Genomic DNA, 27,452 nt, shown 5'->3' with positions numbered 1-27,452 from the left:
GAGTCATTTATTTCGGTATATTTACAATGCCGTTGGTAATTCACGGGGCCGCTTCACAGTAGATGCCAAAAGACGAGGCTTTGATACAAAGCAAAGGGAGGGTTTGTCAACAAAAGAAGGGTCAGAGAAGCAAGCTTTATACGACCAAGTTGTGCAGCAGTGGTTATTTTAACTGTTTATTGTCCACTTGCTTCAGGGACTATACATAGTACATAGAAGCAGATTAATGGTGTGTGAAATAATAAACTTTGGAATAATATACAAAAATATACATATGTACATAACACCTATAGCCCAAAATAATTTTTCCACTACATAATATATGAAAGAAGACGCTTTCGTCCACGTCCCCCATCTTGAAAGACACTCCTTGCTTCCTCCTCCTCCTCCTCTTCCCTGTTGGACCTTCTTGACTAAACGTGTCTCCTCCACCGGCTTGGATCCCACGACGACACCCGAACACTCAGCAGTAAGTCAACTTGGCCTTGATTTTCACCTTGGAAGGGCTTGTTTATTGCTATTTGCTTGTAAAGAAGAAAGAAGGAATAAAAACCATGAAACGTCATTGAGTGTTTTCTGGACATGTTAGCCGATACTGGCTAACGGCTATCCCAATGAGGCCGACCATGCAGTACACCGTCTTCAAAGAAATTGCATTACTGTATTGTTGTGATTGAAATTACAAGTATGTGACAGTAATTTCAAGAAGCACTAAACCTCGTACTGTTATCTTTGTAAAAGGTCATTGTAATTCATATCGTCTTTCATGACAATGACAGCACTACCGAGGCTTTCATGTGCATCAATGGCGGCCTCATTGAAATCTCATTGCGACGTTTTCATTGTGTCCAAGTGTCCCGCTGCCATCTAAAAGGCTGAGGTTATGAACGAGTCTTTGCGGATAAACGAGGTATGAACGCGAGTCAGCCAATGTGAAATTTTGCATCAATCATAGCTCACAAAAGCAATAAAGACTCGCAGTCTTTAAGGATGAATGCGTGCAGCAGGAGAAACCAATGTGGGCCAGTACGTATACAATCCCAAAGATCGGGCTTTCATGATCTTATTTTATCTGTAAATACCTGGTCGGTGGCAAAAACCGCACCAAAATATACTGCTCAATTTTTTTTTAAACCAGCTTTAAAAAATGTTGCATGTATACACTTAGATGGATGGACCATCAGAGTGGTCTTTCTATGCATGGCGGATGAGTGATGCAACATTAAATGCACAGGAAAAGATGACAGACGGAGAGGGGGAGCACAAATACTTGAATATGTTTAGAGTATAAGGATACAATAAAAACTTACCAGTTTAATAGGTGTCAGAACATTCTCGAAGATTGCTGCGACTGGGTCGTGTATTTTGACAGCGATTGTTCAATTTCTCTTCCGCTCGCTTGCCGTTAACTGGATGAAAAGAACATTGGAGCGTTTGAGTTTTCCCTTTGAGACTTGACCCTTTACCCGGACGGTGAGTCAAGACATTTTAATTGTGATTTTTTTTGTTTTGTCTAACATTTTGTTCGAGTTTATTGCCTAATTCTTTAAATTCTTTCATGTTGTAAAACACGACGGGAAGGCATTTCCTGCATTACAGCTACATTAATCTCATCAAAACTGCATGGCATGCATGGTGTAATGTGACATGTCAACTGTGCAGAACCGCCATTGGTCAAAATTTGTCAGAACATTTTCTACCGTACATCTATATTTTGCAACGTTGTTGTTAGTGTAGTTTTCAGTAGTGTCAAATTACATTTACAGTAGTAAGGCTGCAACTAACAGAACGTAAGATTTACTGATTTACTCACTGATTTACACAACATTTGGCAGACATGTCTATATCACAACAGGACGCACAAAAAAGAACCCATGGCTTAAATTAACGGGGCGTCTGTCATTTTGGTTAGAAGCAGTATTTTTTTTTTTTTTCAGCAGAAGTATTTTTGGCAGATTTCCAGGGGTCATAAACTGACAAACTCCTTCTAGGGAATTTACCCGAATCAGCCCAAATGGAAATCACGGATACTCGATACATTGGTGATGATGTATTGCCAAGGATTTTAGCCTGTGCGATAGGATGTTGGCGGAGCGTAGTGACAAACTTTCAGTCGGATTATTTGCCCCCCAAAAAAGGAAATGTTAGTCTGCTCCACAAAGTCAGATCTTAAATCACAGTTGGTGTGTACTTTTACTAACAGCGCCTCTCAGTGGTGACAGGATAATGACATTAAAAAGAAGTTACATTAAAAAGCCTACTATTTTGCAGGTCGACTTGAAATTTAGGGCAAATATGTAAGACAGATTGACAACTTTGAGTTGCGGGCCATATGCATGTAAAGCACACATGGTGGGTTTTCGGGCTCTGACGCTGACCATCAAAGTGTTATAATTTGACTGCTATATCTAAGTCATAAACTAATATGGCAAGTAAGAATCCAAGCCTGAACTGTATGAGGCTCCTCGTGAATGAGACCGTCCGAAATTGACTTTCGAGTGCCCCCCAAAACATTAAAAATAACAAAATTGAGAACATAGCTTTCTACATGTGATCTGCTTTTGGCTATGTTGATGAAAGACAGATGAAAAAAATCACTGACTGCTGTTGTCGTGTCTACAATACATTTTAGTTCGATTTTCAATGAAAAAATGATGTTTTGGTATTAAAATACGACAGTTTGACATGTTTCTCCACCTCACTCGTGACGCTGAACAATAGAAGTGGTAGAAGATGAATGATTTCTCCTTGTTTATTTCTTCTGTCATAGGACTTAAGGGCTGGCACCTTTTTCTTTTTACAAGCCTAACATAAGTAGACTTACATCATCATTCTTTCTTCTGGCCAAGTTCATCTGCATGGCTCTGTCATTCCTTTGCATGCTGCCACACTATTTTGTTCCCATTTCATTTTTAACAATACCAATTACTCGTCATTTCCAAGCGTAACCTGTAAACTAACTTAAAACATGTCGGGCATAAGCTCAGGCATTGTTGCCCTTTCACACTTGCAGTTACGTTACAGCACGGAGTGTTGAAAATCAGCTTTATCGTCACGTATTGGAAATACAATAACAATAATACAATCGGCGACCCAAATTGCTGACATTTTTCAAGTCAAATTATCTTATATTTACTGAAAAGAGGTTATGCAAAGTAAGGATGTGTCTGCACTAATGAACATTTCAGAACACGCTAATGAACATTTCAGAACAACATGTTTTTATGCACAACTTCAAATAATTTTAACAAAAAGTGCCTGGAAAAATGTACGTTCAGCTTAAAGAGCTTATATATAATATGCATAAAATACAGTCATTTTTTAAGGGTCTACAAGAGACACGGCTGTGGCACCTCCAGGTACGACAAATTGTTACCTAATATGCACATTCCACTTGAATAGATGATATATAGTACTTTATTATACAGTACTTACATTTTATAAGGCTGAACAAAAGACAGGGCTGACACTTCCAAATATGACAAATGGATAACTAAAATTCACACATTCACTTGTTCAAACTTTTTTTTTAAGACTCAACAATAATGTCATCAACCTCACTGTTGACTCTTATTCCAACTCTTAGTTGCATCGCGATGCGGTCATTGACGATTATTAATCGATTCATAAATGTCAATAATCGACGCTGACGGAACAAAAAGACGGAAAGCGGAAGGGCCGCCCGGACAGTTTATGGTGGTGCACCTAAGCCTCAGTCGCAACCAAAATGGCTGAGCGTAAACTCCGACCCGCACCAGCTGGATTTAAAGAGAGCGTCTGGAAACACTTTGGCTTTCACGTAGTTGAAGGTAAGAGCTGGACAAGAGCCAGACAATATGCAAGATTTGTCAGACGAGCTTAAAATATTTTGGGAACACGGCAAATATGAGAAACCACATAGCGCGTTTCCACCCGAACCAGGAGGAAAACCAGCCAGCTGAAGTTGCTGCCAAGCAGAGAACCATCGAGCAGGTGATAGCTGATTTTCCACTTTTATTGCGAATGATTTGTGGCCGTACTCAATTGTTGAGAAGCTGGGCTTTCGTGCTTTGTCGCGCACACTGGAACCCAAATACAACGTCCATCGCAACGTTATTTCACTGACAATTGTGAATAAGGGCAGCCTAGTTTGTTCGGTTATTCATGATGTACTGACGTCTGCAAGCATTATTCTTGTATGAGAGCCGCTGGTACAGAAATCTATATTTTGTATGAAATCTGTGATTTTGCTATACAGCAAAAATATTTTGTCAGCGATTCTGTGCTCAAGATTTTAGTTGGCGGACCAATAGCGGATTTTTTTGCGTTTATTAATGTTATACATGCTGCTACTGGTGCACTTTACTTTGCCTGCCGGCTCTGTGCAATGGGAAGTATGTTGGTAGATGTAACCTTGCTATTATTAAAAGATAATGGAAGTAATTTCATCTGTTTCATGTTTATTTTAATTGTGGATCATTACAAATATGCTTTGCTTTAGTAGTACACTGACTAAAAAGAAATTTATATATAGAAAAAAAATATACATGAAAAAACTGACAAACTATTGATCACAAAAAACAGATGCACCGATAACCATTTTATCATCGCATTGCAGGCCTCTGAATCGTAATCGCATCGCATCGAATCGTGAGGTTCCAGGGATTCCCAGCCCTATTCCAGATGAGAGGATAGTTTGATTATCTGTTCATAGAACATCCAAATGCTAATCCCGTTGCACCGCATAATGCAGTAAACCCTGTCTTGGTTATGCTGAGTGTCACCTTAATCGCATTAGTAGTAGTACACCAATCACATTTGTCCCTATAAAGATGACCCACGACTGCAGTCGAGCAGATTGAGACCCAAGCGACGGTCTTTATAAGTGCATGTGTGAAAGAGGCTTTAATGATCCCTTTTTGCCTGATTTCCTTGTGCATTGCTCCAACTAATCCACAAGCCTGTACTTTTCTTTTTCCTCTAACTGATCAAAGATGTCAAAGAAGAGCCCCCGGTGTACCGCAGCGGATCTGTCTGCTCTCATGACTTCCACCCAGAGTCAGGTGGATTGCTCAGCCAACTTGGTAGCCGAGCGTAGAACCGAGGCCAACTCGAACCACTCGACATCGTCGTCTCCAGAGAGCGGAAGCTTGAACGGAAATGGAAACGGAAAGCGAAACGGAAAAAGGCGTCGCAGCAAGAAGCGTTCCTCTAAAATAGAGAGTGACCCCGAGGGGAAGGTCGACAGCAAAGACAAAAACGAAGAGACGTCTGATATGACCACAAGCCAGCCGCCCAACTGCAGAGCTGGACTGATTGGCCTTCAGTCGGAGTGTGCCAGCGTGTGGTTTGAACGCGGCATCTACGAGCAAGCGGAGAGCCTCAACCAGTGCTGGCTGGCAAACTCATCCAAAAGAACCACCAAGCTTAACGGATCGACTTCAACGCCAGAGAAAAAGGGCCCACGTCCCGGGAAAAAGAAAGCTGAGCACCAAATTGAAGAACCCGTGCAGCCGACTGACTCCGTGGAACTCTCGTCTAAGATGTCCATCACATCCAGAACTCTGTCTCAAGCTCCCACGCCTTCATCCAATGTCATCCAGCAGAGGGCAGTCACAGCAACTACTCACCAGTCGGTCAACGGTCTGTCCCCCGTGCTAGCCGAACTGTTCAGAAATGTCTGGCTGGAGAAGCCACAGTACGATCGTGCTGAAGCTACCTTCTACCAAAATCTGTATGGCAACAATTCATCCAAACGATCCTCCTGCACCTCCACTCCTAGAAGTAGCGAGCACCCTCAAAGCCTCGTAGAAGAGGAGGAGGAAGTAGCGGTGGAGGAAAAACGAGTGGTCTCGCAGGCCAAGGCTGAAGTTTTCCATGCCCTGCACCCCATCCAGGAGGAGGAGGAGCCCGTTGAGGTGCCTGACAAGGACGAGAGGCAGGATCTGGGAGCCTGTTATTTCCTTCACCCTGACAGCGAGCAGGTGTGGTTGGACAAGTGGCGCTTTGATGCAGCAGAGAGCCGTTACCACGTGCGCGAAGCGGCGGCGGCAAAGAAAGGTTGGAGTTCCAAATCGACTGACTCCACTGTCTGCCTGACGGAAAAGTATGATTCAACCTGGAGAATGGATCCACTTAAGCATTTCTCTTTTTTTCATCCCCTTTTCCTTTGGTTAGAAGCAACCCATCATCTTGTTTCTTAATTTCTTAGTTTTTTCGTTGTTGTTCTTGCTTTAATTTTCCATTTTTTGGGATGATCGTATGAATTAACCATTATTTCATATCAACACATTGTTTTATGTTTTGTTTGGGGTTGACCAGTTAGCAGTTGAACTCGGGGGTGTCCAAAGCACGGCTTGGGGTTTAGCTCTGTCATTGGCCATTGACAATTCTAAAATGAGGATGTTATTACACTAAAACTATTTGCTTTGTGAACTACAACACAAGGCTAGGTTGGCATATATCGACCTACATCAGCTTGGTTTTAGCATAGCGAAGAATATTCAAGAGACCCCGCATCCTTCAGTTGTTCTTTATGCGGGTCTCAGTGGGAAAAGTTTGGACACGCCTGGTTTAACTGTTGAAGAGCTTACTGCCAGTACATCTAAACATACTGGACCCATCTTTGCAAGTCACACCTCCGGCAATACCCGCTCTGTCTTGTTCATACTTCCCACTTTCGTTTTTTCTTCTCCAGCAACATGAGCACAGTCAACTTTCTGGTCCAGGAGAAGATCTGGTATGACAAAACGCGCTACGATGAGGCCGAGAGGCGATTTTTCGAGCGTGTGAACAGCGCCTCGCATACAGCACAAGCAGTCTGTGTAAGTGGTGCCTATATTGCCATCAGCTGAGTCTCTATACCCCAAAATAGCCCCAGAGATCCTCCTTTTTTGGAATTTAATATCTTTATCTTCCTCAAGGATGCAGGAGCTAACACCATCCTTCAAGACATAGCTCGGGCCCGGGAGAACATCCAGAAGTCACTAGCAGGAGTAAGTACAGTCAAACCTCGGTTTTTGTATCATTCCGTGTCCGTCTTGGTTATCGTACAATATTGAAGAAATAACTCGCCGTAAAGTACGAAGTTGGCGTCCCGTCCCCTCAGCCCTCTCCGCTCCTCTCTGTCTTTGCCAACAAAAGTCTTCAATAAAGGTGAAAATGATGTTAACTGTTCATCACTGAGAAGTACAGTCGTCCCTCGTCACATCGCGTTTCGAATTTCGGGGCGTCATTCTATGATGGTTGTCAAACATATAAATGAATAAATCATTTTCTCTTGTGGTTGAATGCAGCATGTTAGTCAGAAATATGCATATTGAAGCAAGTGGTACGTATTTGCCAAAATTAAATCATTTTCAAGCATAAAAGTTGCTAAATGAGCTAAAATACAAATACAAGGGATTAAGTATTAAAATTGTGACTGTAGTATTACACGTTGGTCAGTAGGTGTCAGTAATACGAATGTAAAGGTGACTATATGGGTGTTATTTCATGTCTAGAGGGCTCTAATAATGTTTAAAAGTATTTAGAAGAAGGTTTTCTATAACCATAACTACAAGAATATTCCATTTAGAAAGAAGGAATTGTACTTTGCGGAAATTCACTTATCACGGTCAGGTCTGGAACCGATTAACTGCAATAAATGAGGGATTACTGTATTTTGCATTGTTTTGTGCACATGAAACCTATCATTCGCTCTAAAATGTATTTTTTGTCAATATTTTTGCATGTTTGAAACGGATAAATTGGATTTTCATTCATTCCTATCGGGAAAAATTGCTTTGGTTTTCATATGTTTTGGTTTTGGTCGCACCTTTTGGAACAAATTAAAAACAAAAACCGAGGTGCCATTGTATGATGGTGCTTTTTAATCATGAAACACAATATCCAAGAGATGACGCACACACAAGATTTCGTATTGCAACCATCATTTTGATGCTTGCTGTAGAATAACAACCACATTTTCATACACTTGCACACAGTGCAAGACTGGCTTTCAATGTATGGGACAAATACATTTTTGATCTTTTATCCAAGGTTTGTGGTTGAGACCTCTCATTGTCATCTTCTAACGTCTGTTCACCAAGCATTCGCCTTGTTCCATCCGAGGTAGATCTACGTAGATCTACAGCAGCCCCTTGCTGTTTGTGAGAAGTGACAAATGAGTTGCGGGTGGTTGGAAGAGCCTGATCCAAGCACTTTTTGGACAATCCCCAAGTAACTGGCAGAGGGTCAGTTGAGTCCGGTGCTGCTCGCTTAAACCAATAAGGTCCGTTCTGCTGTCTTCTATCGCAGAACGCCTGCAGCAGCAACACATCTGATCAAGAACTCGTCTCAAGAATAAAGAACCTGGAACTGGAAAACCAGAGCTTACATAAAGGTGGGTTATTTTCTGAAATGTTTTTTTGTTTGTTTTGTTTTGTTTTTACACACTTAAAACTGCTACTGATCAGATTTCAACTCTGGCTGTCTTTTAGTGGTACACGACTTAAGGGCCGCACTTTTCAAGCTGGAAAGTCGGGTAGCAGTGCTGGAAAAATCCCCTGTAGCTGTAGCAGCAGCTCCTTCAGTACCCTACACAAATGTAAATATAAAATACCGTTTTTTCCCCACCTTGGACCATTATGAGGAAGGTATAACATACAGTGCATTTGGAAAGTATTCAGAGCACTTCAAATTATATGCATTTTTTTATTATGTTACATTTTACAAAATGGATTCAATTCATTTTTTTCCTCAAAATTCTACACAATTATTTGAAATGTTTGCAAATGTATTTAAAGAGAAAAAGTAAGAATCACATGTACATAAGTATTCACAGCCTTTGTTCAGTATTTAGTTGATGCACCTTTGACTGTGGGACCTTGTGTGTCTTTCCAAGTAACACCCAATCAGCCTAATTTACAACAGTTGGACTCCAATTAAAGTGCAGAAACAAGCAATGGCTGAGTACTTATGCACATGTGATTTTTATTTTTAATAAATTTTCCATGTTGTCATTATGTGGTCTTTTGTGAAGAATTTTTGGGGGTTTGGGGGAATAATTCCAGCCAGTTTGTAATAAGCTGAAACATACCAAAATGTGTAAAAAGTGAAGCACTCTGAATACCTTCCTGATGCCTCGTGTTCTGTACTTTCCAAGGGCACTACCATCCAGCAAAAGATTAGCGCGCCTGCAAAAGAGGAAGCAGATGACGACGATTTGGATTTGTTTGGTAGCGACGACGACGACAACGAAGAGGCGGAGAAACTTAAAGAGCAGAGGTTGAAAGAGTATGCGGAGAGAAAAGCCAAGAAGCCGGCTGTTGTCGCCAAGTCCTCCATCTTACTGGATGTCAAACCTGTGAGATATTCTCACTTTGTGGTTTCATGCCCAGATTAAGACTGTGAATTCTCTTACATGGATGACCCTCTGTCTCAATGTGTGTGTCCCTTCAGTGGGATGATGAAACAGACATGGCCAAGCTGGAGGAGTGCGTGCGCTCGGTGCAAGCTGACGGCCTGTTATGGGGCGTGTCCAAACTGGTTCCTGTGGGTTACGGCATCAAGAAGCTCCAGATCTCATGTGTCGTGGAGGACGACAAGGTGGGAACGGACCTGTTGGAAGAAGAGATCACAAGGTTTGAAGATTATGTAAGTAAAAAATTTTTTGGTGCTATACCTTTTACAAGGACACAGACGTCTTCATTATATGGACAAAAGTACAGTGGAAACATTGAAATGAAACATAATCTGATCCAGAATACAGAGTGGCCTGGACTTATTTTTCTTCTAAGAGATAATGGAAAGTCATTATTTCATTACATTCAAGACATTTAAATTTGTGTCGTCCAACTGTGTAAGTATTCACAGCGCTTCGCTTTTTCCACTAACTTTTTGTTATGTCACAGGCTTCTACACAAATCTACATACATTGACAATGTGATTAAAATGTTTGCTTGAAAGGTTTGCAAATGTGGTGTAAAAAAAAAAAAAAAGTAAAGTACGAACTCACACGTACATAAGTATTCACAGCCTTTGCCGTGAAGCTGAAAATTGAGTTCAGGTGCATCCTGTTTCCACTGATTATCCTTCAGTTGTTGACTTCAGTTGATCAGACAAGATTTGGAAAGGCACACACCTGCCTGTGTAAGGTCCCATAGTTGACCAACCGTTGAACAACAAAGTACGTAATCTCTCGTTTATCGCGGTTAATTGGTTCCAGACCCGACCGTGATAAGTGAATTTCTGTGAAGTAGGATTTAATATTAATAAATTTAATCTTTTTGTAGTTAAAGCGTAGACACCCTGTTTACGACTTTGTAACATTAACATTATTAGAGCCCTGTAGACACATTTACACTCCTATTATTCTTTGTTTACTTCACATTGCACAGGCTACAGGATCACTGCAGGGTCAAAGCAGACGGCCGCTACTAGCATAGCAAGCTACCGAGCTCTCCAGTTTACTTATTCTAAATGCTGTGTTTCAAATGGATTGGGGAAGAAAGACAAAAAAGCCAAAAACTTACCACTTCCACACAGAATAAGAGGAGATCCAATCTACATACAATTTTCACCAATAATATGTCTTCTATAATAATATGACTATCAACCATGAAACAGCAGTCATTTATTTTTTTAAAAACCGCGATATAATGAGGGACAACTGTATTCCATTTTGGAATAAGGCTGTCACATAAGTGGAAAAAGTGAAGCACTGTGAATACGGATGCAAAGTACATGTATGCTTTGCTGATAGAAACTTATGTCCAACCGGAGAACACGTTCTACTCTATTGACATGTTCAGTTCCAGAAGTTTCCCCATTACTTTTGTCCATGCAATACATTTATACTGCAAAGCAAGCATTTAACTTAAAAGCACATGATCTTGCATTTGTGGAGTTTATTGTGCTTACATTCATTTGCAAGAGTACAAATTGCAGACGTCACTTTGCGTTACGAACAATTTATTACTGAGGAAGGAGGTGTCCAGTCTTTTTCCATCGAGGTTCATGTGCTAAAAGTCCAAAAATGAAGGCGGCTGTTTAATATTTTTAATGTAGTTACAAAAACAATTATGTATATTTTAAAGACAACATTTTGTGTCAGCTTAAAAGGTGACAAAGCACCATCGTTGTTTAGATTTTTAAAAATAATAATTGGGGGAAAAAAAGCTGAAGAAAAAGTGTAAGAAATTAGGTACAGTATGCCCTATAATTGTGGTATATAAAATATTTGTATAAAGACTAATCCAGGTGCTTTGCTGTGCTTCTATTTCAGGTTCAAAGTGTGGACGTCGCAGCCTTCAATAAGATTTAACTGCCATCTGTCTCGTACCATCACCACACCGTGTTTGTTTGTGTCTATGAATAAAATACTCTTGCACTGAAACACGTCTTGTCGGGTAGATTTCAAAACAACAATACAGGCATCATCACTCAGTTTTAAGATCACGGTTCAGTTTATTTCGGGTACAGTAAGGGATGAAACCGCCTCATGTTTGACCATAAGGTCATGCTTTGAAGTCAGTGAGGTCTTCTAATACTATTTCTACTTTTAATTTAATGTTGTCATATTAACATTAAGGCACAAAATAGTTCATTAGTATTCAGGGACATTTTCCCCAAGCAATTGGCATGCGTGTACAAACGGTTAGGTGATATATGTTGTCTACATGTTAGTAAGCTGACTTAAGATCAGCATATATTTCCATGTCAGTCGACACAGCCGAGGTTGATGGTGGCATGGGCCCCGAGCCACACGGCCGGGTACAGAGGCTGGTCAAACGTGGTCTTTATCTGGTGCAGTAGCTGGATTCCTCCAGGTGTCACCGTGTAGAAACTGAGCACTCCTGCGTTGTGGTCCAGGAAGACCCCAATTCTGTGGGATATTACGGCGGCGGGAAAGCTGACGGTCTCATTGTCGTGGATGAAGGCAAAGGATGAAGGACTGCAGCGAAGACTCCATGATAGACTGTTGTGGCCCAACCTGCTCTCATTGGATGTCCCCTAAATGCAAAAAAAGTCACTTCTTCACACAGATGCTGGAGCCTATACCAGAGGGTGTGTATACCTTTTGTATGTTTTTATTTTTTTTTATCTATTAACTTAAAGCATTACCTTTCTATTGATGCTCTCATAGGTGACTCCCAGCGCCACCTGTTGGCCATCCCACTCCGCTTCCCAGTAACACAGTCCTTGTAGACCTTCACGGCACATCACCTGAGCCCAGCTGTCAAAGCGGTCGGGGTGGTCTGGATAGGACTGCAGTTCTCCTGTTCGACTGACCACACGGTTCCCTTCAGTCAGCGACAGCTCCTTGTGCGCTGTAAAGGGGTCCAACGAAAGAGGACGGAAATCTGTCAAGACAAGGAACATACGGATGATTCATGTGTGAAGGAAGAGCTGCTGATGTTGGTGAGAAACCACAAGTACTCACATTGAAGGAGATCACTTCTGTTGTCGAAAGCTAGAACATTGGAAGTGTTGCACTTCTTCATCACTACCACACAAAAAATTTATCAAAAATAAGACTTCTTAAAAAATATATATATATATATATATATATATATATAGATATATATATATATAGTGGTGTGAAAAAGTGTTTGCCCGGTTCCTGATTTCTTTTTCACGATTTGTCATACTTAAATCTTTCAGATCGTCAAACAAATGTAGTGTTAGTCAATGACGACACAACTGAACACAAAATACAGTTTTTAAATGAAATGTATTATTATTAAAGGAGAAAAAATCCAAAGCTACATGTCCCTGTGTGAAAAAGTGATTGCCCCCTAAACCTAATAAGTGGTTGGGCCCCCCCTTAGCAGCAAGAACTGCAATCAAGCGTTTGTGATAACTTGCAATGAGTCTCTTACAGCACTGGGGAGGAATTTCAGCCCACTCATCTTTGCAGAATTGTTGTCATTCAGCCACATTGGAGGGTTTTCCAGCATGAAGCGCCTTTTTAAGGTCATGCCACAGCATCTCAATAGGATTCAGGTCAGGACTCTGACTAGGTCACTCCAAAGTCTTCATTTTGTTTTTCTTCAGCCATTCAGAGGTGGACTTGCTGGTGTGTTCTGGATCATTGTCCTGCTGTAGAACCCAAGTTGGTTTCCACACAGGGGCATGTAGGTTTGGATTTTTTTTTCCTCCCTTAATAACATCTGTCAAAACTACATTTTGTTGTTCAGGTCTGTGGTCATTGACTAAATTTGTTTGATGGTTTGAAATATTTAAGTGTGACAAACATGCAAAAAAAAAAAAAAAAGAAAATTGGGAAGGATCCAAACACTTCTGGACACCACTGTATGCCTTCCCTCTCTGTATAAAAGACTGATGTGTGAGATGCTTACCTTTATTTGGCTTTTCCAACTCGAGGATTGTGACATTTTTTACTGCAAAAACACAACAAAGATGTTTGTCCATCTGTCAGTAGGGTAACTTGTAGGAATGTGGTGAAACGCACCTGCAGTGGTGATGTTGGCAAATTGTGCGTGGTAGAAACTCTGGAGCTGCTCTTTCATGTCAGATATGGCTGTCCTCACGCCACCAAAGGAGACGTGTGGACTGACAACCAGGGAAGTGTTTTCTCCTGCTTGGACTGGACTGCAAAACGACTCACACATGTACTGCAGACAATATTTGCATTACAAGTTCCATACATAATAAAACGTACGTTGAATATTTGCCAGTTTTGCCTTCACCTGTACAATCTGATGTTGATCCTGCGACCGTGACAGCCCTTGCAGCATGGCGTCTCGCTTCTTCAGCTCTGAGATTTGCCGCTCCAGACGATGCAGCTGGTTCTCGGATCGCGTGACCTCCGCGTTCTCCTGGGCCCTGATGAGCGCCTTCACCTCCACCCGACGGCACTCCAGAAACTCCTGCAGCTCCTCAAAGATCCTGCTGGCATCCTTGACTGCTTCCTTGGTGAGACGCTGAAGAATAAGGTAAGAATGAATGTAAGCAGTCATCTCTCGTTTCTGGCGGTTAACTGGTTCCAGATCCGACCGTGATTAGTGAATTTACGCCAAGTACGATTCCTTATTTATAAATGGACTATTTTCTTAATTAGACCAAAGAAAACTTGTTTACGAGCTTTTAAAAAAAATTTTTTTACATCCGAGCTTTGTAAACATGAAATAACACTTCTACAGTCATCTTTACGCTTGCATTACCCAATATAATAGACATAATAACAGAAAATAAGCAATTTAAGACATAAATAAGACTCGCACTTGTGTGTTGCTTTAAATGTGTTCTGGTGGCGTGGACAGGAAGTGACGTCGGGGGTTCAGAGTTGAGTTTTAGCTTGCCGTGTGTTACAACCGCAATAGTAGCTCATGTTAGGGATTATAGTGCCTGTTATGAGAGAATTCAAATCTGCAATAAAAGCCTGTTTTGGCAATCGAGTCTGGTGCTTGTGTGCCTCACCAAACATGACGATAACATTACTGACACCTAGTGACCAGTGTAGAATACTACATATCATCACAGCGTCTTTGAATGAGTCTTCTTAATGCCTTATATTTGTATTGTAGTTCATTTAACCATTGAAAATATGTCAAATTTGCTTAAATGTGTATTTTTACCATACCATTTTTTATTTGTTGCGGGCCACCACAAATAAAGGTGGACCGCCCCAGACTCTTGCGATTTGGCCCCTATCTGCACACCCTCTCACATTCACATAATAATAATAATAATAATAATAATAAATAATAATAATAATGAAGTGAATTGAATGTAGTGTAGTCACAACTGACGTCTTACAATGCGAACCAAAAAAACTGGCAACACAAAGCAGCAATGAAACCCCTAAGCACAATACGCAACTGTTATTTGCGGAGTGCCGCCCGCAAAGCATGCAGGGTATTCCAGTGACGACAATGTGCTACAATTTAGTGAGATAGTAAATGTACAATGACGTGTATGTTATGTTACACCAAACTCATTCAATCGGGTGTATAAAAAATTATAAATCCGTCTTTGGTATTGAATGAGTTAAATGGAGTCCAGGAAATATTTTTTTGTATTTATAGATTGTGTGTGTTGGGACACTGATGACTGTGGATCCAATATATTTCGTATGAATACTGTGCAATCAAAACTTGCCAAAAACAGATGGGTGGATGGTAAGTGTTTTTTTGTACTTACAGAGAAAGACTTCAAGTTTTGTTTCAGCTGCTGCAGCTCAGATTCCTTCTTGGCAATTTGCTCAGAGAGATTTTTCCGCATTTCCTCTAAATGTTTCTGTGGAAACAAGAAACTGGAATGAAGCCAGCATGTTGTCTTTCAGGTTGGTGTAAACCTTCGCACCTCGCCAACTGTCCTCCCTGCATGGACTGAGGACACATCAAAGGTGGTATGCGCAAAGCCTTGGCTCCTTGAGTGCGCCAGGTCCTGGTAGAGGGGAGGAGCAGATGGACCCTGACTCAACTGCACAACCCCCAGTCTTTGGATCATCTCCGTCAGCAAGGTGTTCCTGCCCAGAGTTGGTCTGGGACTGAAGATGGCTCTGCAGTGTGGACAGCTGCAGACTACTTGGCTGTCCCAGTAGCTTGTCAGGCAGCTCAAGCAGAAGCTATGACCACATGTGATGGTGACCGGGTCCTTGAGAAGTTCCAGACATATCGAACAGCTGAACTGGGCTTTGTCCAAACCGAGGTAGGCCTGAGCCATTGTAGTGGAGAGGAGAGGATGAAATACCAACACAGGTCACCTGGTACAGTGAGGAAAAGAAGTATTACTGATTGTGTAAGTTCACCCCCTACCCCACTCTACCAATGTTGCCAAGGAGCAAATGGCCAGATGGAATTATGCTGCAAAACGAGTCCGGTTCAGGTGAAACTTGCTGAGGGACATTTAACCAAGTATTGTCTGTTTTTATATGTCTGAATCTGTGTACAGAATCACGTTGACACTGTAAAGCAGACACAATTCTAATTACCGTCAAACATTTTTCCTGTAGACTATTTGACAATACTTAGTTTGCCGACACGTTGGCGGCCAAAGTCAATGTTAATTTCAAAGTTTTATTTGCCGTGTAAAAACAAGTCGAGCTTGCTTGTTACGAAGAAAGGAGCTATCTTTCCGCCAAAGAGCCGTGTAGCTAGCCCCCGGTTAGCTGTAGTTTGGCACAATTCACTGCTAATACATTCACTGACAGACACAATACAAGTTTAAAAAATGAGATAATTGACTCACCAATTTGGGCCGTCTGACAGCCAGGACAGTGTCTCTATTACAGCATTTGGGTAGGAGCACTTAATTCTGTGCACTAATGCAGTGCTCAGTCAGTACCCGGATGTTGCATTCAAAACATTGAGTATGTTGAGAGCCCACTGACGGACACTTAGCACCAAGGACACTAGAATTGAATGGGACTCCTAAGTTCGCCACAAATGAATGGAGTGTAGTCCGCCATGGCGCACAAAGTCCACCATGATGGTGAGCAAGACAGCTGGGCCGGGCGAGGCGGATACCAGTTCACCAGCTCTGAGCTGGGTACTAAATAAGTCATACGCTGTGCGTACACTTTGACGAAATGGATGAAAATGTACACAATAAATATATACAAATCCATTATACTGCAGAAATATGACCTACATGTCAAAAACCTGAGCAGCAGTACGAAGGAAACTTTTCCTTAATTAACTGAAGTATTTACAAAGTGCAACATTTATTTCAGTAATGCCGTTGTTCATACATTTGATGGACTATAACCTAAATCCCCATAATCGCTGACTTGTCATGAATTCAACTAATCACCCAGAGAAACAAATTACCTTTAAGCTATGTTGTGTGGGAGTCCCGTTCAATATACACTTTGTGTGTGTTGTCCACTGTCCTGTTTATTTACAGCAACCAGTGTAATAAATCTTAAAACATTTTTATGACACATACCTGTCTTTGTTTTTGGGAAACATGGAAATGACAAGTCTGGTCTTTTCCGCCGTCTATTAGAGCAATTAACGGCTCAGCAGTGTGCCGAGGACATGTTTACATTGCGATGTTTCTGGGATCTGCTCACCATCATGGCGGGCAAACCAGCGCAGGGTATATGTGGACGTGGACAGGCCGGTACTATTCTACTCTAGTGTCCTTGCTTACCACCCTCAATGGTCGCCATCTTGGTATCGTAGCGGAAGAGGAGGGACCAACTTGAAATGATGGCGGCTGAGAAGCAACCCATAGTGGTGGAAAATAGTGAACAGAAGAAAAATGTAAATTAAGTGTGGATTTTGGACAGCGCTACATTGTCAGAATTCGCGCCATCTGGAACTAAGTACACAGTGTAATATATGTACTACTGACGTAAGTATTCCATTTGAGACGCAACCATTGGCTGCAGCACAGGAAAAGGAAACAAGACCTTCACACGTAAAAGGGGTTGGGCCAATCTTGGGACGTGAAGATTCGATATCAAGGAATAGACAGTGACAGGGAAAAGACGGTGTTGCCGATACCGACGCTTAGACCGATACTTTAAAACCATAAATTCACCATTGAACATCATTGAATAAATCTGTCTTTGTCATGATTATAGTCCAAATAAAACACCAACCAACGTATTTGATATTATATAGAAGTAAATTGTGTCTGTTTGAGCAGGAAACTACAAAAAACTCATTATAGAAAGTGTATTGAGGCAGTTTTAACTATTTTGCTTGAAGAATAGTGAACTTCATGTCCCAGAACCCCCGGCTGCATTGGACCTGGCTGGACTCGCAGTGTCAGTCATGGCAGCTCCTTCCAGAAACACATGTGGGACCAGGGAGAGATCCATACTGGATCGCGTACCGCCGCTGCTGACGGACTTGTACCAGTTCACCATGGCGTACGCGTACTGGCGGGCCGGGCGGCACCAGGACTCGGCAGTGTTCGAGTTGTTCTTTAGAGAGAACCCTTTTTGTGGAAGTTTTTCGCTGTTTGCGGGACTCAACGACTGTCTGACCTTCCTGAGGAGTTTTCACTTCACAGACGAAGGTGAGGCACTTTTTAAAATTTTATGGCAAAGTGTCAAATCAAACTTAAGGAATGTTTACGTTTTTTTTGTCCTTCCGGTGCATTCCCGTTCTGTGTTGCGCAACCTCCGCGTTAATGGTCGAACTTGAGTGCTGTTATATAGTGGATTACCAATGCAAAGCTATAATGCGCTGTGTTTATGCCTAAAAAGATGCCATGCATGTTTTTGAAAGGGGGGAGAAAATAAGTACTTATTTTCTACTTACTGCTGATTCTGTAAGAGAACCCCTGACAAAGATATGAACCATCCACCATTTTTATGTTGGGCTTTATTGTTATGTTGAGTGAAATACTGTAAGTATTTGATCCCCTACCAGCTAGCAAGCATTCTGACCCCCACAGTTCATGAAACACACAAATTAGTCATGCCCTTTTAGTAAAGCACTCCTAATCTCAGCTCATGGTGTGGATAAAAGACACATGTCACACAAACAGATCTCCCCGCCACCATGGGCAAGACCTAAGAGCTGTCAAAGGACCTCAGGTACAGGATTGTAGACCTGCGCAAGACTGGAATGGATTACAAGACCATCAGCAAGAAGCTTGTGTGTGATGTCACATAAAACGCAGCTCTTTGGCATCGAGTGGACTGGACGTGTTTGGAGGCAGAGAAATGGCGAATATGAGCCCATCAACACCATCCCTACTGTCAAACATGGAGGTGTTAACATTCTGCTTTGGGGGTGTTCCTCTGCTGATGGGGCCATGTACCCTTCTGGGCCTCAGCAGGAACACTGAAGGTGGGTCGTAGATGGGTCTTCCAGCATGACAATGAACCAAAACATACCACCAAGACAACAAAGGAGTGTCTCAAGACAAAGCACACTAAGAAGCCACTTACTGGCTTCAAGCGTCCCGGTAACAGCCTTGAAACCATCAAGATTTGTAGAGTATCTGTAAAGAGGACTAGACCAATACTTTTGCAGATTTTTTCCGTCATTCACTGTTTAAATAAACCTAGCATAAAAATGATTGACTGACATTTGGTGTGGAATAGTTTGAGTAGCACACGAGGGCAGCCAATCGTGTTAGCTTCATCGTTCCAGCAAATCCCCCCCCCCCCCCCAATAAGCCAACACATGACTCTGTTGTTAGCTTGTTAGTCTTGAATGTGTGCTTGTGACTCGTTTTAAGATGTTTTCTTCGTGCTTCATGAACTTAGATGTGGTTTTCCTGCGTTCCGTCTTACCGCCAGCGACTGATCCGGCCTTCTTCCAGTTCCTGCGTGGTCTCGACTGTTCTGGAGTTACACTCCACTCTGTCCCAGAGGGCACGGTGGTCTTTGCCCGGGTAAGGGTTAGGGGTTAAGGGAGACCCCTCTGTGGCTCAAACGTATTCCACCGAGGTCCACATACCTAAAAATGAAATGATGCAAGGACCACGTTGATATTTTGTAGGTATGCTAAGAAGTTATATTTATTTCAGCTTTGCCATGTCGGTGAAAAAGCCTATTATTAGTATGAACTTCGCTCTTTGCTGCCCCCCCCCTCATTTTTGCTGTTTTTTAAATTTTTTTTCAAATTTGCAAATATTTCATCTTTCTTCGTAAATACTCTTGGTAAATTTTTCTCTCGTAATATTATGACTTTATTCCCATAATATTTTGACTTTATTTCTACAGAATAACTTTTTTCCCCAACCTCATTTTCCAAAATGACAACAGTATGACTTTAAAAAACATATCTATTTTTTTTATATTTAAACTTTATGCTATGAAAAATTACATTATTTTTTACTTAGAATATTACAAGTTTATTTTGAATGTAGACTTTTTTTATGTCATCTTTTCTTAATATTTTAACTTTATTCTCATAAAATGACAGCTGTTTTTTTTCATTTTTTCCATTGTTAATTTTTAATGTTACAATTATTTAAACATTTTAAACAAGTTTTTCCGCAACCTAATTTTCCTAATTAGATTTTTTGTTTATCATAATATTACGATTTAAAATATTCTTTAATATTTCAACATAATTCTCGTAAAATTACGACCTCTTCTTGTTAGACTACAACTTATTTCTATTCTTGTAAAATTACATTTTTGCTGTTGTTTTTGTTTGAAATTATATTTTTAGAATGTGCTGCGGGCCAATGAAAAAAAAAACAGCCATGGAACACAAATGGCCCTCGGGCTGCACTTTGGACCCCCCTGGTCTAAGTGGTGTTCTTGGCAATGTGTGCAGGAGCCTCTGATGGAAGTTGCAGGTCCACTGGCTGTTGTTCAGTTGCTGGAGACCAGTTTGCTTTGTCTGGTCAACTACGCAAGGTAACAGTAACTGGGGGTGTCACGAGACACCCGACTCACACGACGAGACGAGGCACGAGATTATGCGTAAAATAAGTGTCAAACCGCTGAAGCTTTAAATCCCGAATGTCTACCATGAGCATTTGTTCAATTTTGCATACGTTCAGCATCTTCAGCAGCGAAATGAATTTAGTATTAACATTTTTTTAATTTTTTGTGTATTTTGCTACTTTTTTAATCAGCATCAGTGCTTTTCATAATCATGGGAGATTCATTGATTTCAATTAGGGATGCTCCGATCGTTCGGCCACCAATTTGCGTGAAAAAGCATGGGGTTGAAATATGCCGATAAATGCCTTTCAACGTCAATCACAAACGCCGATCCCCTGCGGCTGGCACTATTGTAGGCTGCAGCCTGTAGCGATCCCTGCGTGTATACATATGTATATACTATATATATTTACATTTTCTATTTATTTTGTAGAAAGGTTTTCAAAATGAAAAGTGTTATTATTGGTTGTTGGTGTCAACATTTCAGCTTTTTCTCATTTATTGTTATTTTTTAAATTTTATTTAGTTTCAGCAGGGATGCAATGACAAATGAGCCACGGGCCGCGGATGGCCCCCGAGCCGCACTTTGGGCATGCCTACTTTTGTGGGCCTTTGTCGGGCTTGGGCTTGTGGCGTCAGCTCCATGAGCAAACCACAACTCTGTTTGGCTTGTTGTTGTGAGCGAGCGATCGGCCCTCACGAGCTGCACCTCGAAGATGTTTTTGGAGGCGCACGTCTATATTTGTGTCTTAATTTCGAGGTTGCAAAGGCATATTTTGAGCCATATTAACGTGCAATAATTACTGCTGTCCGCGCAGGCACATCGCTGTGCTCTGTCACTCCCTTTCTTCCTCTCTCGGATTGCGTGGCTGGAGAGCGGCGAGGCGTACGGGCGTGTTCAGTGGACAAAATGTGTGCCTGTTGGTCACTCTCCGAAGGGGGAAGGCACTGATGTGTTAATAATTTTAATAATAATAACTTTTTTTACCGCCATTGACCGGCAAAGTCCCACTGATCGCGATCGATGGGTTGGCGACCCCTGCCCTTTTTGGGTTTTAGGTAGTGTCCTTCTCCCACTTTCCTTCACACTGCGCAGGTATGTCAAAACAAAAACAAACATGTGGAACTCACCTGCCAACACGTGCCGTGAAAGATATCCTGTGGGGCTATCATGTTAAAAAGCTTCACGGCATTTGAAGAACAAAAATTTGACGGAGTATGGTGAGTTTTCATCAGTCGAACGGCAGCTAACGCAGCCAAAACGCTGAAAGCCAGAAGGCTAAGCAAATACCCCGAAGAATAATTGAATTCATCAGACGAGATGAGCAGCCTTTGTCAGCGGTAGACGACACCGGGTTCGCTGGCTGCTCTGTCACTTGGACCCCACCTATGTACTACCTGGAAGTCCTGCTCGGGCTCCTGGAGGTAACAGTAACTCATGGCTCATGGATAATCGGTATCGAAATCGGCAGCATAAAACCCTGATCGGAGCATCCCTAATTTCAATTTAAACTTTTGCACAATACACTTTTTGGGAAACCACAAAAATTGGAACATATTGCATGTGTGGACACAAACGGACAGCATGGAAGCCGCATGCTTTTTGAGTGTATTTTTAAAAATGTATTTGGTAAAACATTTTGTTTCTTGCAGTCTGGTCTGCAGTAACGCCGCCCGCTTCCGCCTGGCATGTGGCCCCAGGAGGAAACTGCTGGAGATGGGTCTCAGAAGGGCTCAGGGGCCAGATGGAGGGCTCACTGCGTCCAGATACTCGTATATTGGAGGTGATGGTTGTGTGGTGGCCAATGCCGGATTCTTTCTGTATTTTGTTCTCATCGCCCTGTCTTTCAGGGTTTGATCTGACCAGTAATGTTCAGGCTGGACTGCTGTTTGGGGTCCCTGTTGCAGGGACCATGGCTCACTCCTACGTCACCTCTTTTACCTCTTTGGAGGAAGTCTGGCCACGAGTGAGTATCTTTAATTACTAATTATATTATCTTTAAATTGCCAGAAGCTATGGAGATATGGCCAGAACTTCTAGGTGCAGCCACGACATTGAGGGTGTCCAGTTTGGGGTCCTTAGGATCTCATTTCTGCTGTTTTTGGATGATGTGGTCCTGATGGTCTCATCACTTTTAGTGTTTAGTGCACTGGGGCGGTTCGCAGTGTGAAGTTTCTGGGATGACACTCCCACCCCACCGAGGCCGTGGTTGTCAGCCGGAAAAGGGTGGATTCCATCTTTCGGGTTGGGAATGAGGTCTTGCTGCAAGTGGAGGAGTTTGAGTATGAAACCAGTGCATCATCAGCAGTAATGCGGTCACTGTACCAGATCGTCACGGTGAAGAGAGAGCTGAGTCGGAAGGCAAATCATGATATGCATGTACATAAAATTTGGTGTAATTATTTGCAAAACTGTTTTAGAAAAAGTGCCTGTCTATCAATATTTATTACTTTTGCTTCTGAAAGTTTTCTGTGGCCTGGTACTGGTTTGTGGACTGCTGAAAACTGCCCAGTGGTTGGGGACCCCTGATTTAAAGACACAGTGCATCCATTGTGGATTTCGTGTGATACACATTATTGCTAGGTCGGATGTGGACCGTGGCTCTTGAGTTTGACATCAGTTCCCTCGTCGGAGTAGTAGTAGTAGTAGTAGTAGTAGTAGTAGTAGTAGTAGGTGTCCTTTGGTTTCTCCCATCAGGGGTCACCATAGTAAGTCTTATTTGGCATAGTCTTTTCTTTTTTTTTTTTTTTTAAATGTCCGATAGCCTTCCTAACACAACCTTTTTAATAATCCAGGTGTGGTTCCAGTGACTCCAATAGTTACAATGGCTCCCATGGTTCTGATTTTTCCAATGTCTCCAATAGTTGTGATCGCTCCAATAGTTCCAATGGTTCCAATAGCTGTAACGGCTCCAGTGGTTCCAATGACTCCAATGGTTCCAATGGCTGCAATGATTCCAATAGTTCTAATGGCTCCAATGGCTCCCATGGTTCTAATTTTTCCAATGACTCCAATAATTGCAGTTGCTCCAATAGTTCTAATGGTTCCAATAGCTGTAACGGCTCCAATGGCTCCAACGGCTCCAATGATTCCAACAGTTCCAATGGTTCCAATGACAACCACACATTAGCACATGCTCTCTCACTAATCTGCAAATGTTCTTCTCCAATCAGACGCTTGTCACTGTGAACCAGGACCATGACCCGGTAGATTTAATCTCTCTGACCAAGGGTTGGTTGGGTCGGGTGTGTGAGCTTCTGGGGGCGGAGCCTGGGAAGATCCATGAGGGAGAGTTGGCTGCCTTCCTGTCGTACGCCATCGCCTACCCCCAGAATTTCCTCCCAGTGATTGACAGCTACAGTGTTACCTGGTAATGTGGACCTTTGGTACATAAACACGCATGAAATACTAAAATGGTGATCGCTATCCATTCATAACAACTCGAAGATGAAACAAATGTCAAAATTGATGTTATTCTTCAATGAATAAAGGTAAGGTCATGTGTTGTACGTTTGTGGTTTGCTTTGGTTTAGCAGTGGCCTGTTGAACTTCTGTGCTGTGGCCTTGGCGCTGTGTGAACTGGGCTACAGGCCGATGGGAGTTCGATTAGACAGCGGGGATCTCTGCAAGCAATCAGTGGACGTACGTGGTGTCCTAAGACTCTGCAGTGAGCAGTGAGTGAGGTGCCACGATGCTCATTTCCCCAAAAACCTGATGAAAGGAGAGTCGATTTTATTATCTGATGCTTACTTTTCTAGTTTCTCCATCTCTGCCTTTGATTCACTGATCATCGTTGGCACCAACAACATCTCAGAGCAAACCATGGTGGAACTCAACACGAAGGTACCAAACTGTGATATGATTTATCCCTTTTGCCTTCATATCTTGTCATATTGTCATTCCTCAGGAGAACGAGATTGACGTGTTTGGCGTTGGAACGCATTTGGTCACCTGCACCAAACAACCCTCACTGGGTTGTGTGTATAAGGTGGGTAACTAACCAGTTCTGAATCATTTTCTTGTGTTGACATTGTGGTTTTTATTTGTGTGTCAGCTGGTGGAGGCTCGCGGGAGGCCCAGGATGAAGATCAGCGAGGATCCGGAGAAGAGCACTGTTCCAGGAAGGAAAGCTGTCTACAGGCTAGTTGATGCTGATGGTAAGAAGAGTCTGGACGTACTGTCATACTCGCACTGTACAGCAGGGGTCACCAAGGTTTTTCCTTGTGAGAGCTACTTTTACAAAATGAAAATGGCCAAGAGCTACTCATTTTTGTAACATTTGTTTTCAGAGCTTATTTTAAACCCAAACAAAGCGAATAAGCTTGTTTTACCAGAACATGAACAAAATGCTGGTGTCCACAACTCACATGTTGTATTTCAGAATGCATTTCTTTTTACTGTTCTTTCATTATTAACTGAAAACCTGAATGAAAAGCAGGCTTGCGGGCACCTCAGGTGGTCGTGGGGGGCTGCCTGGTGCCCGTGGGCACCACGTTGGTGACCCCTGCTGTACAGCTTAGTTTAATTCAGTGCTTCTCAAGTAGTGGGGCGGGCCCACCTTGGAGGGGGGGTGCGAAAGGCAGAGGGCACTATACAGGGTTCCCCCTAGGATTTTTTGAAGCTGTGGCGGTGGGCTGCATGAGAGGGCGGACTGCCGCCGTTGTGTCGTACCACTGCTGTGTCTGCATTTTTTTAATGACAAGCAGCAATTTTTTAATGAATGATTTATTTACTTTTGTCAGCAACTAACGGAACATGAACCGGCAACATTCCAAAACTGAGCACTGCCAACATCTAAATGACTTTATTGACAAAGCACATCTCCACTGGATGTGCTTATTTTTAAATTCAGGTGTCACGTTTGACTAGCACACTTATACAAATGCTAATAGGTGAAGCAAATATTTGTTGAACTACTCAACATCCTCCGGTGCGCTACCTGTTGGAGATTCCTGTGATAGCGTCACTGCCTGAAGCTGCACACACAACGTGTTTCTGTAGCGCAACTTCGACACACAACTAGTGCTTTGAAGACAAGCCATAAGTATTACGATGATAACAAGAGAGCAAGATTGTTAAGTGACACTTTAAAAAGTGCGTTGTGATGATGATCGTAGATCAAGGTAGCTAGATGCGAAGTGGAGAAAGTGGAATGAGATTGAAACGTGAGCGATCACAAGCGCTGGCATGTGACAAGCTGCCGTCAATTGACTACACATTTTTCGGGCTATTGTTCATTCTACCGATAATAAGAAATAAAGTGAACGTCAACAAACGTCAACACATGACGTGTCGCGTGTTTGGTCACACATGCGCAAGTGCCAGCAAGGCAGATTCCGATGCATCCTTGTCAAAATAAAGTTCAGTGAAACATTTTTAGGATATTTTAAATCATTTAAAACTGTATCTATATAGCATATAAAGTATATCCATTCATAATATATATATATATATATATATATATATATATATATACTGAAAATAGTTTAAGTTAAAAAAAAAACAAATTTTTAACTATACTTTATTTTGTAGTGGCGCACCACCACAATCAATTACACGTTGCTTAATGCTCTTAATGAATTACAGATGACTTTTTTAAGATGCATTTTGGGGGAAAACGATTTTAAAACAAGAGGTACATTGCACAAAAAAAATGTTCTGATATTTCTTAGCTGCTGGACAGTTTGGTGATTGTGCTAACATAATCAGCACCTGCTGCTCGTTGAGAAGAGCAATACATGCTTTCACGCTAGAGCACATGTGTCAAACTCGTGCCCTGGAGGGCCGAGACGCTGCAGGTTTTCTATCCAACCAGTTTCTTCAGCAGCTGATTTAATTGATGAGCTCCTCCCCTCAAACTGAAGGTGTTGATCATTAAAATCACCTGCTTTAGTGACAGGCTGGAAAGAAAACCTGCAGTGTCTCGGCCCTCCATGGCACCAGTTTGACACCCCTGCGCTAGAGCCTCCAAAAGTGGGCTTTTGCGGTCGGGGAAAATTGTTTTAAAGTCTGAGGAGACGTGATGAGGTTTAGTAACTGATTTTGGTGTATCTGGTGTGGGATGGATACCCACTCGGTGCCAACAATTCAACCTAAGATCAACTGCTACCATATGGGAGTAGGAAAGGACAATCCAAATATGAATCCAGTGATGTTTAATCATGAGGATAACCTTGCTTAGTTGCTGGCGCTTTACCTTTCGGCAGGACATCCTTTTCTGGACCTGCTGTGTCTGGCACTAGAGTCCCCGCCTGAGGCGGGACGTCCTCTGAGCTGCCATCCTCTGGGCGGTGGTAGCACCTCTCTATCTGTCACTCCAGCTCAAGTCATCTGCCTTCGCCAGGAAATGTTTACAAAAGGACAGGTGAGTATAGAGTGGATTCCCACCCATTCGCGGTTCAGCGTTCACGGCCATGCAAGTTTTCCCAAAGAAAGCATCCACACATTGGTGACTCTTTGTCTGCTGTGGAAGGACTTTTTTTTTTTTAACACCGGTGTGCAGAAAATGTGTCTTTTTGACAATATCCGTGTTGGTGCAGACATGACCTAAATCCTGTGAGTGTGTCTCACACACTTTGTAGGTCACACAGCCTTTGAGCAGCGCTGCAGAAACCAAAGCTCAAGTCCAGGACTCACTCCAGAGCCTGCACCCTCGACATAAGAGGCTGCAAGAGCCCGACTCTTACACAGTGAGTCTGTCAAACACAGAAATGACTTCACTGAACACAACAGCACAGAAAACATCAAACTCGTTTTTTTCTTCCCCCACCAGGTGGCGCTATCGGAGACACTACACACTCTGGTTACAGACCTCAGGAGAGCCAGTACAAATAAGAGCAATGTTGTCTTGGCCAACTAAAGAAAATGTTTATTGTTCTCAAAACCTGTCACGTGTGTTTATTGAGACTTTACTGAGACATTACACTTAAATACATTACACAAAATACATGACAAATGTCTTCTATGTGACACATCCCCCATCATTTGACTTGAAGTGGTTCTGGTTCCTATGGGTGAAATTAATGAGCAACCAAGGAAGACATGATGGATTACTTATCAGACACGAGCACAGGTTATCTAAACTCCCTGTCTTAAGTTAAATTTGGCTATCACAGAAAAGGGGTTTGACAAAAACACCTGACTGCTAAGAAAGCGTCA

At 42.2% G+C, this 27,452-nt stretch overlaps 3 protein-coding genes across 16 annotated transcripts; 2 read left to right on the top strand and 1 right to left on the bottom strand.

Moving 5' to 3' along the window:
* Positions 1-173: 173 nt before the first annotated feature.
* On the top strand, positions 174-11,418 carry eef1db (eukaryotic translation elongation factor 1 delta b (guanine nucleotide exchange protein)). 7 transcript variants are annotated; one of them, XM_054789025.1, is made up of 10 exons: positions 402-469; positions 1,422-1,473; positions 4,974-6,085; positions 6,677-6,803; positions 6,903-6,974; positions 8,278-8,362; positions 8,460-8,566; positions 9,125-9,325; positions 9,421-9,615; positions 11,246-11,412. In XM_054789025.1, exons 3-10 carry the CDS (start codon positions 4,974-4,976, stop codon positions 11,282-11,284), a joined length of 1,938 nt encoding a protein of 645 aa, XP_054645000.1. In that variant the 5' UTR covers positions 402-469; positions 1,422-1,473; the 3' UTR covers positions 11,285-11,412. The 7 variants fall into 7 exon arrangements, with proteins under 7 accessions (XP_054644998.1, XP_054645001.1, XP_054645002.1 ...); XM_054789023.1 differs by lacking the exon at positions 1,422-1,473 and having other exon boundaries at positions 174-469; positions 11,246-11,418; XM_054789027.1 differs by lacking the exon at positions 4,974-6,085 and having other exon boundaries at positions 392-469.
* LOC129188468 (tripartite motif-containing protein 16-like protein) lies at positions 10,601-16,464 on the bottom strand. Of its 6 annotated transcripts, none has more exons than XM_054789042.1 (9): positions 16,177-16,464; positions 15,289-15,691; positions 15,127-15,222; positions 13,674-13,907; positions 13,436-13,598; positions 13,323-13,364; positions 12,404-12,466; positions 12,085-12,290; positions 10,601-11,973 (listed from the first exon to the last, which is right to left on the bottom strand). In XM_054789042.1, the coding sequence occupies exons 2-9, from the start codon at positions 15,649-15,651 to the stop codon at positions 11,680-11,682; spliced, it is 1,461 nt and encodes a 486-aa protein (XP_054645017.1). In that variant the 5' UTR covers positions 15,652-15,691; positions 16,177-16,464; the 3' UTR covers positions 10,601-11,679. The 6 variants fall into 6 exon arrangements, with proteins under 6 accessions (XP_054645017.1, XP_054645019.1, XP_054645020.1 ...); XM_054789044.1 differs by having other exon boundaries at positions 12,404-12,433; positions 16,177-16,463; XM_054789041.1 differs by having other exon boundaries at positions 10,603-11,973; positions 12,085-12,323; positions 12,404-12,433; positions 16,177-16,461.
* A 506-nt stretch (positions 16,465-16,970) lies between these two features.
* naprt (nicotinate phosphoribosyltransferase) lies at positions 16,971-27,272 on the top strand. Of its 3 annotated transcripts, XM_054789038.1 has the most exons (14): positions 17,825-17,958; positions 18,433-18,737; positions 19,160-19,287; positions 20,181-20,263; positions 21,947-22,077; positions 22,145-22,260; positions 23,468-23,664; positions 23,828-23,968; positions 24,053-24,137; positions 24,202-24,282; positions 24,349-24,451; positions 26,501-26,658; positions 26,876-26,983; positions 27,067-27,272. In XM_054789038.1, exons 2-14 carry the CDS (start codon positions 18,611-18,613, stop codon positions 27,151-27,153), a joined length of 1,545 nt encoding a protein of 514 aa, XP_054645013.1. In that variant the 5' UTR covers positions 17,825-17,958; positions 18,433-18,610; the 3' UTR covers positions 27,154-27,272. The 3 variants fall into 3 exon arrangements, with proteins under 3 accessions (XP_054645012.1, XP_054645011.1, XP_054645013.1); XM_054789037.1 differs by lacking the exon at positions 18,433-18,737 and having other exon boundaries at positions 16,971-17,958; positions 23,831-23,968; XM_054789036.1 differs by lacking the exon at positions 18,433-18,737 and having other exon boundaries at positions 16,980-17,958.
* The last annotated feature ends 180 nt before the right edge of the window (positions 27,273-27,452 follow it).

The sequence above is a fragment of the Dunckerocampus dactyliophorus genome, chromosome 10 (assembly GCF_027744805.1).
Source record: "Dunckerocampus dactyliophorus isolate RoL2022-P2 chromosome 10, RoL_Ddac_1.1, whole genome shotgun sequence".
Lineage (NCBI taxonomy): Eukaryota > Metazoa > Chordata > Actinopteri > Syngnathiformes > Syngnathidae > Dunckerocampus > Dunckerocampus dactyliophorus.
The sequence above is the reverse complement of the archived record's forward strand: the minus strand, read 5'-3'. Positions and strand labels throughout refer to the sequence as shown.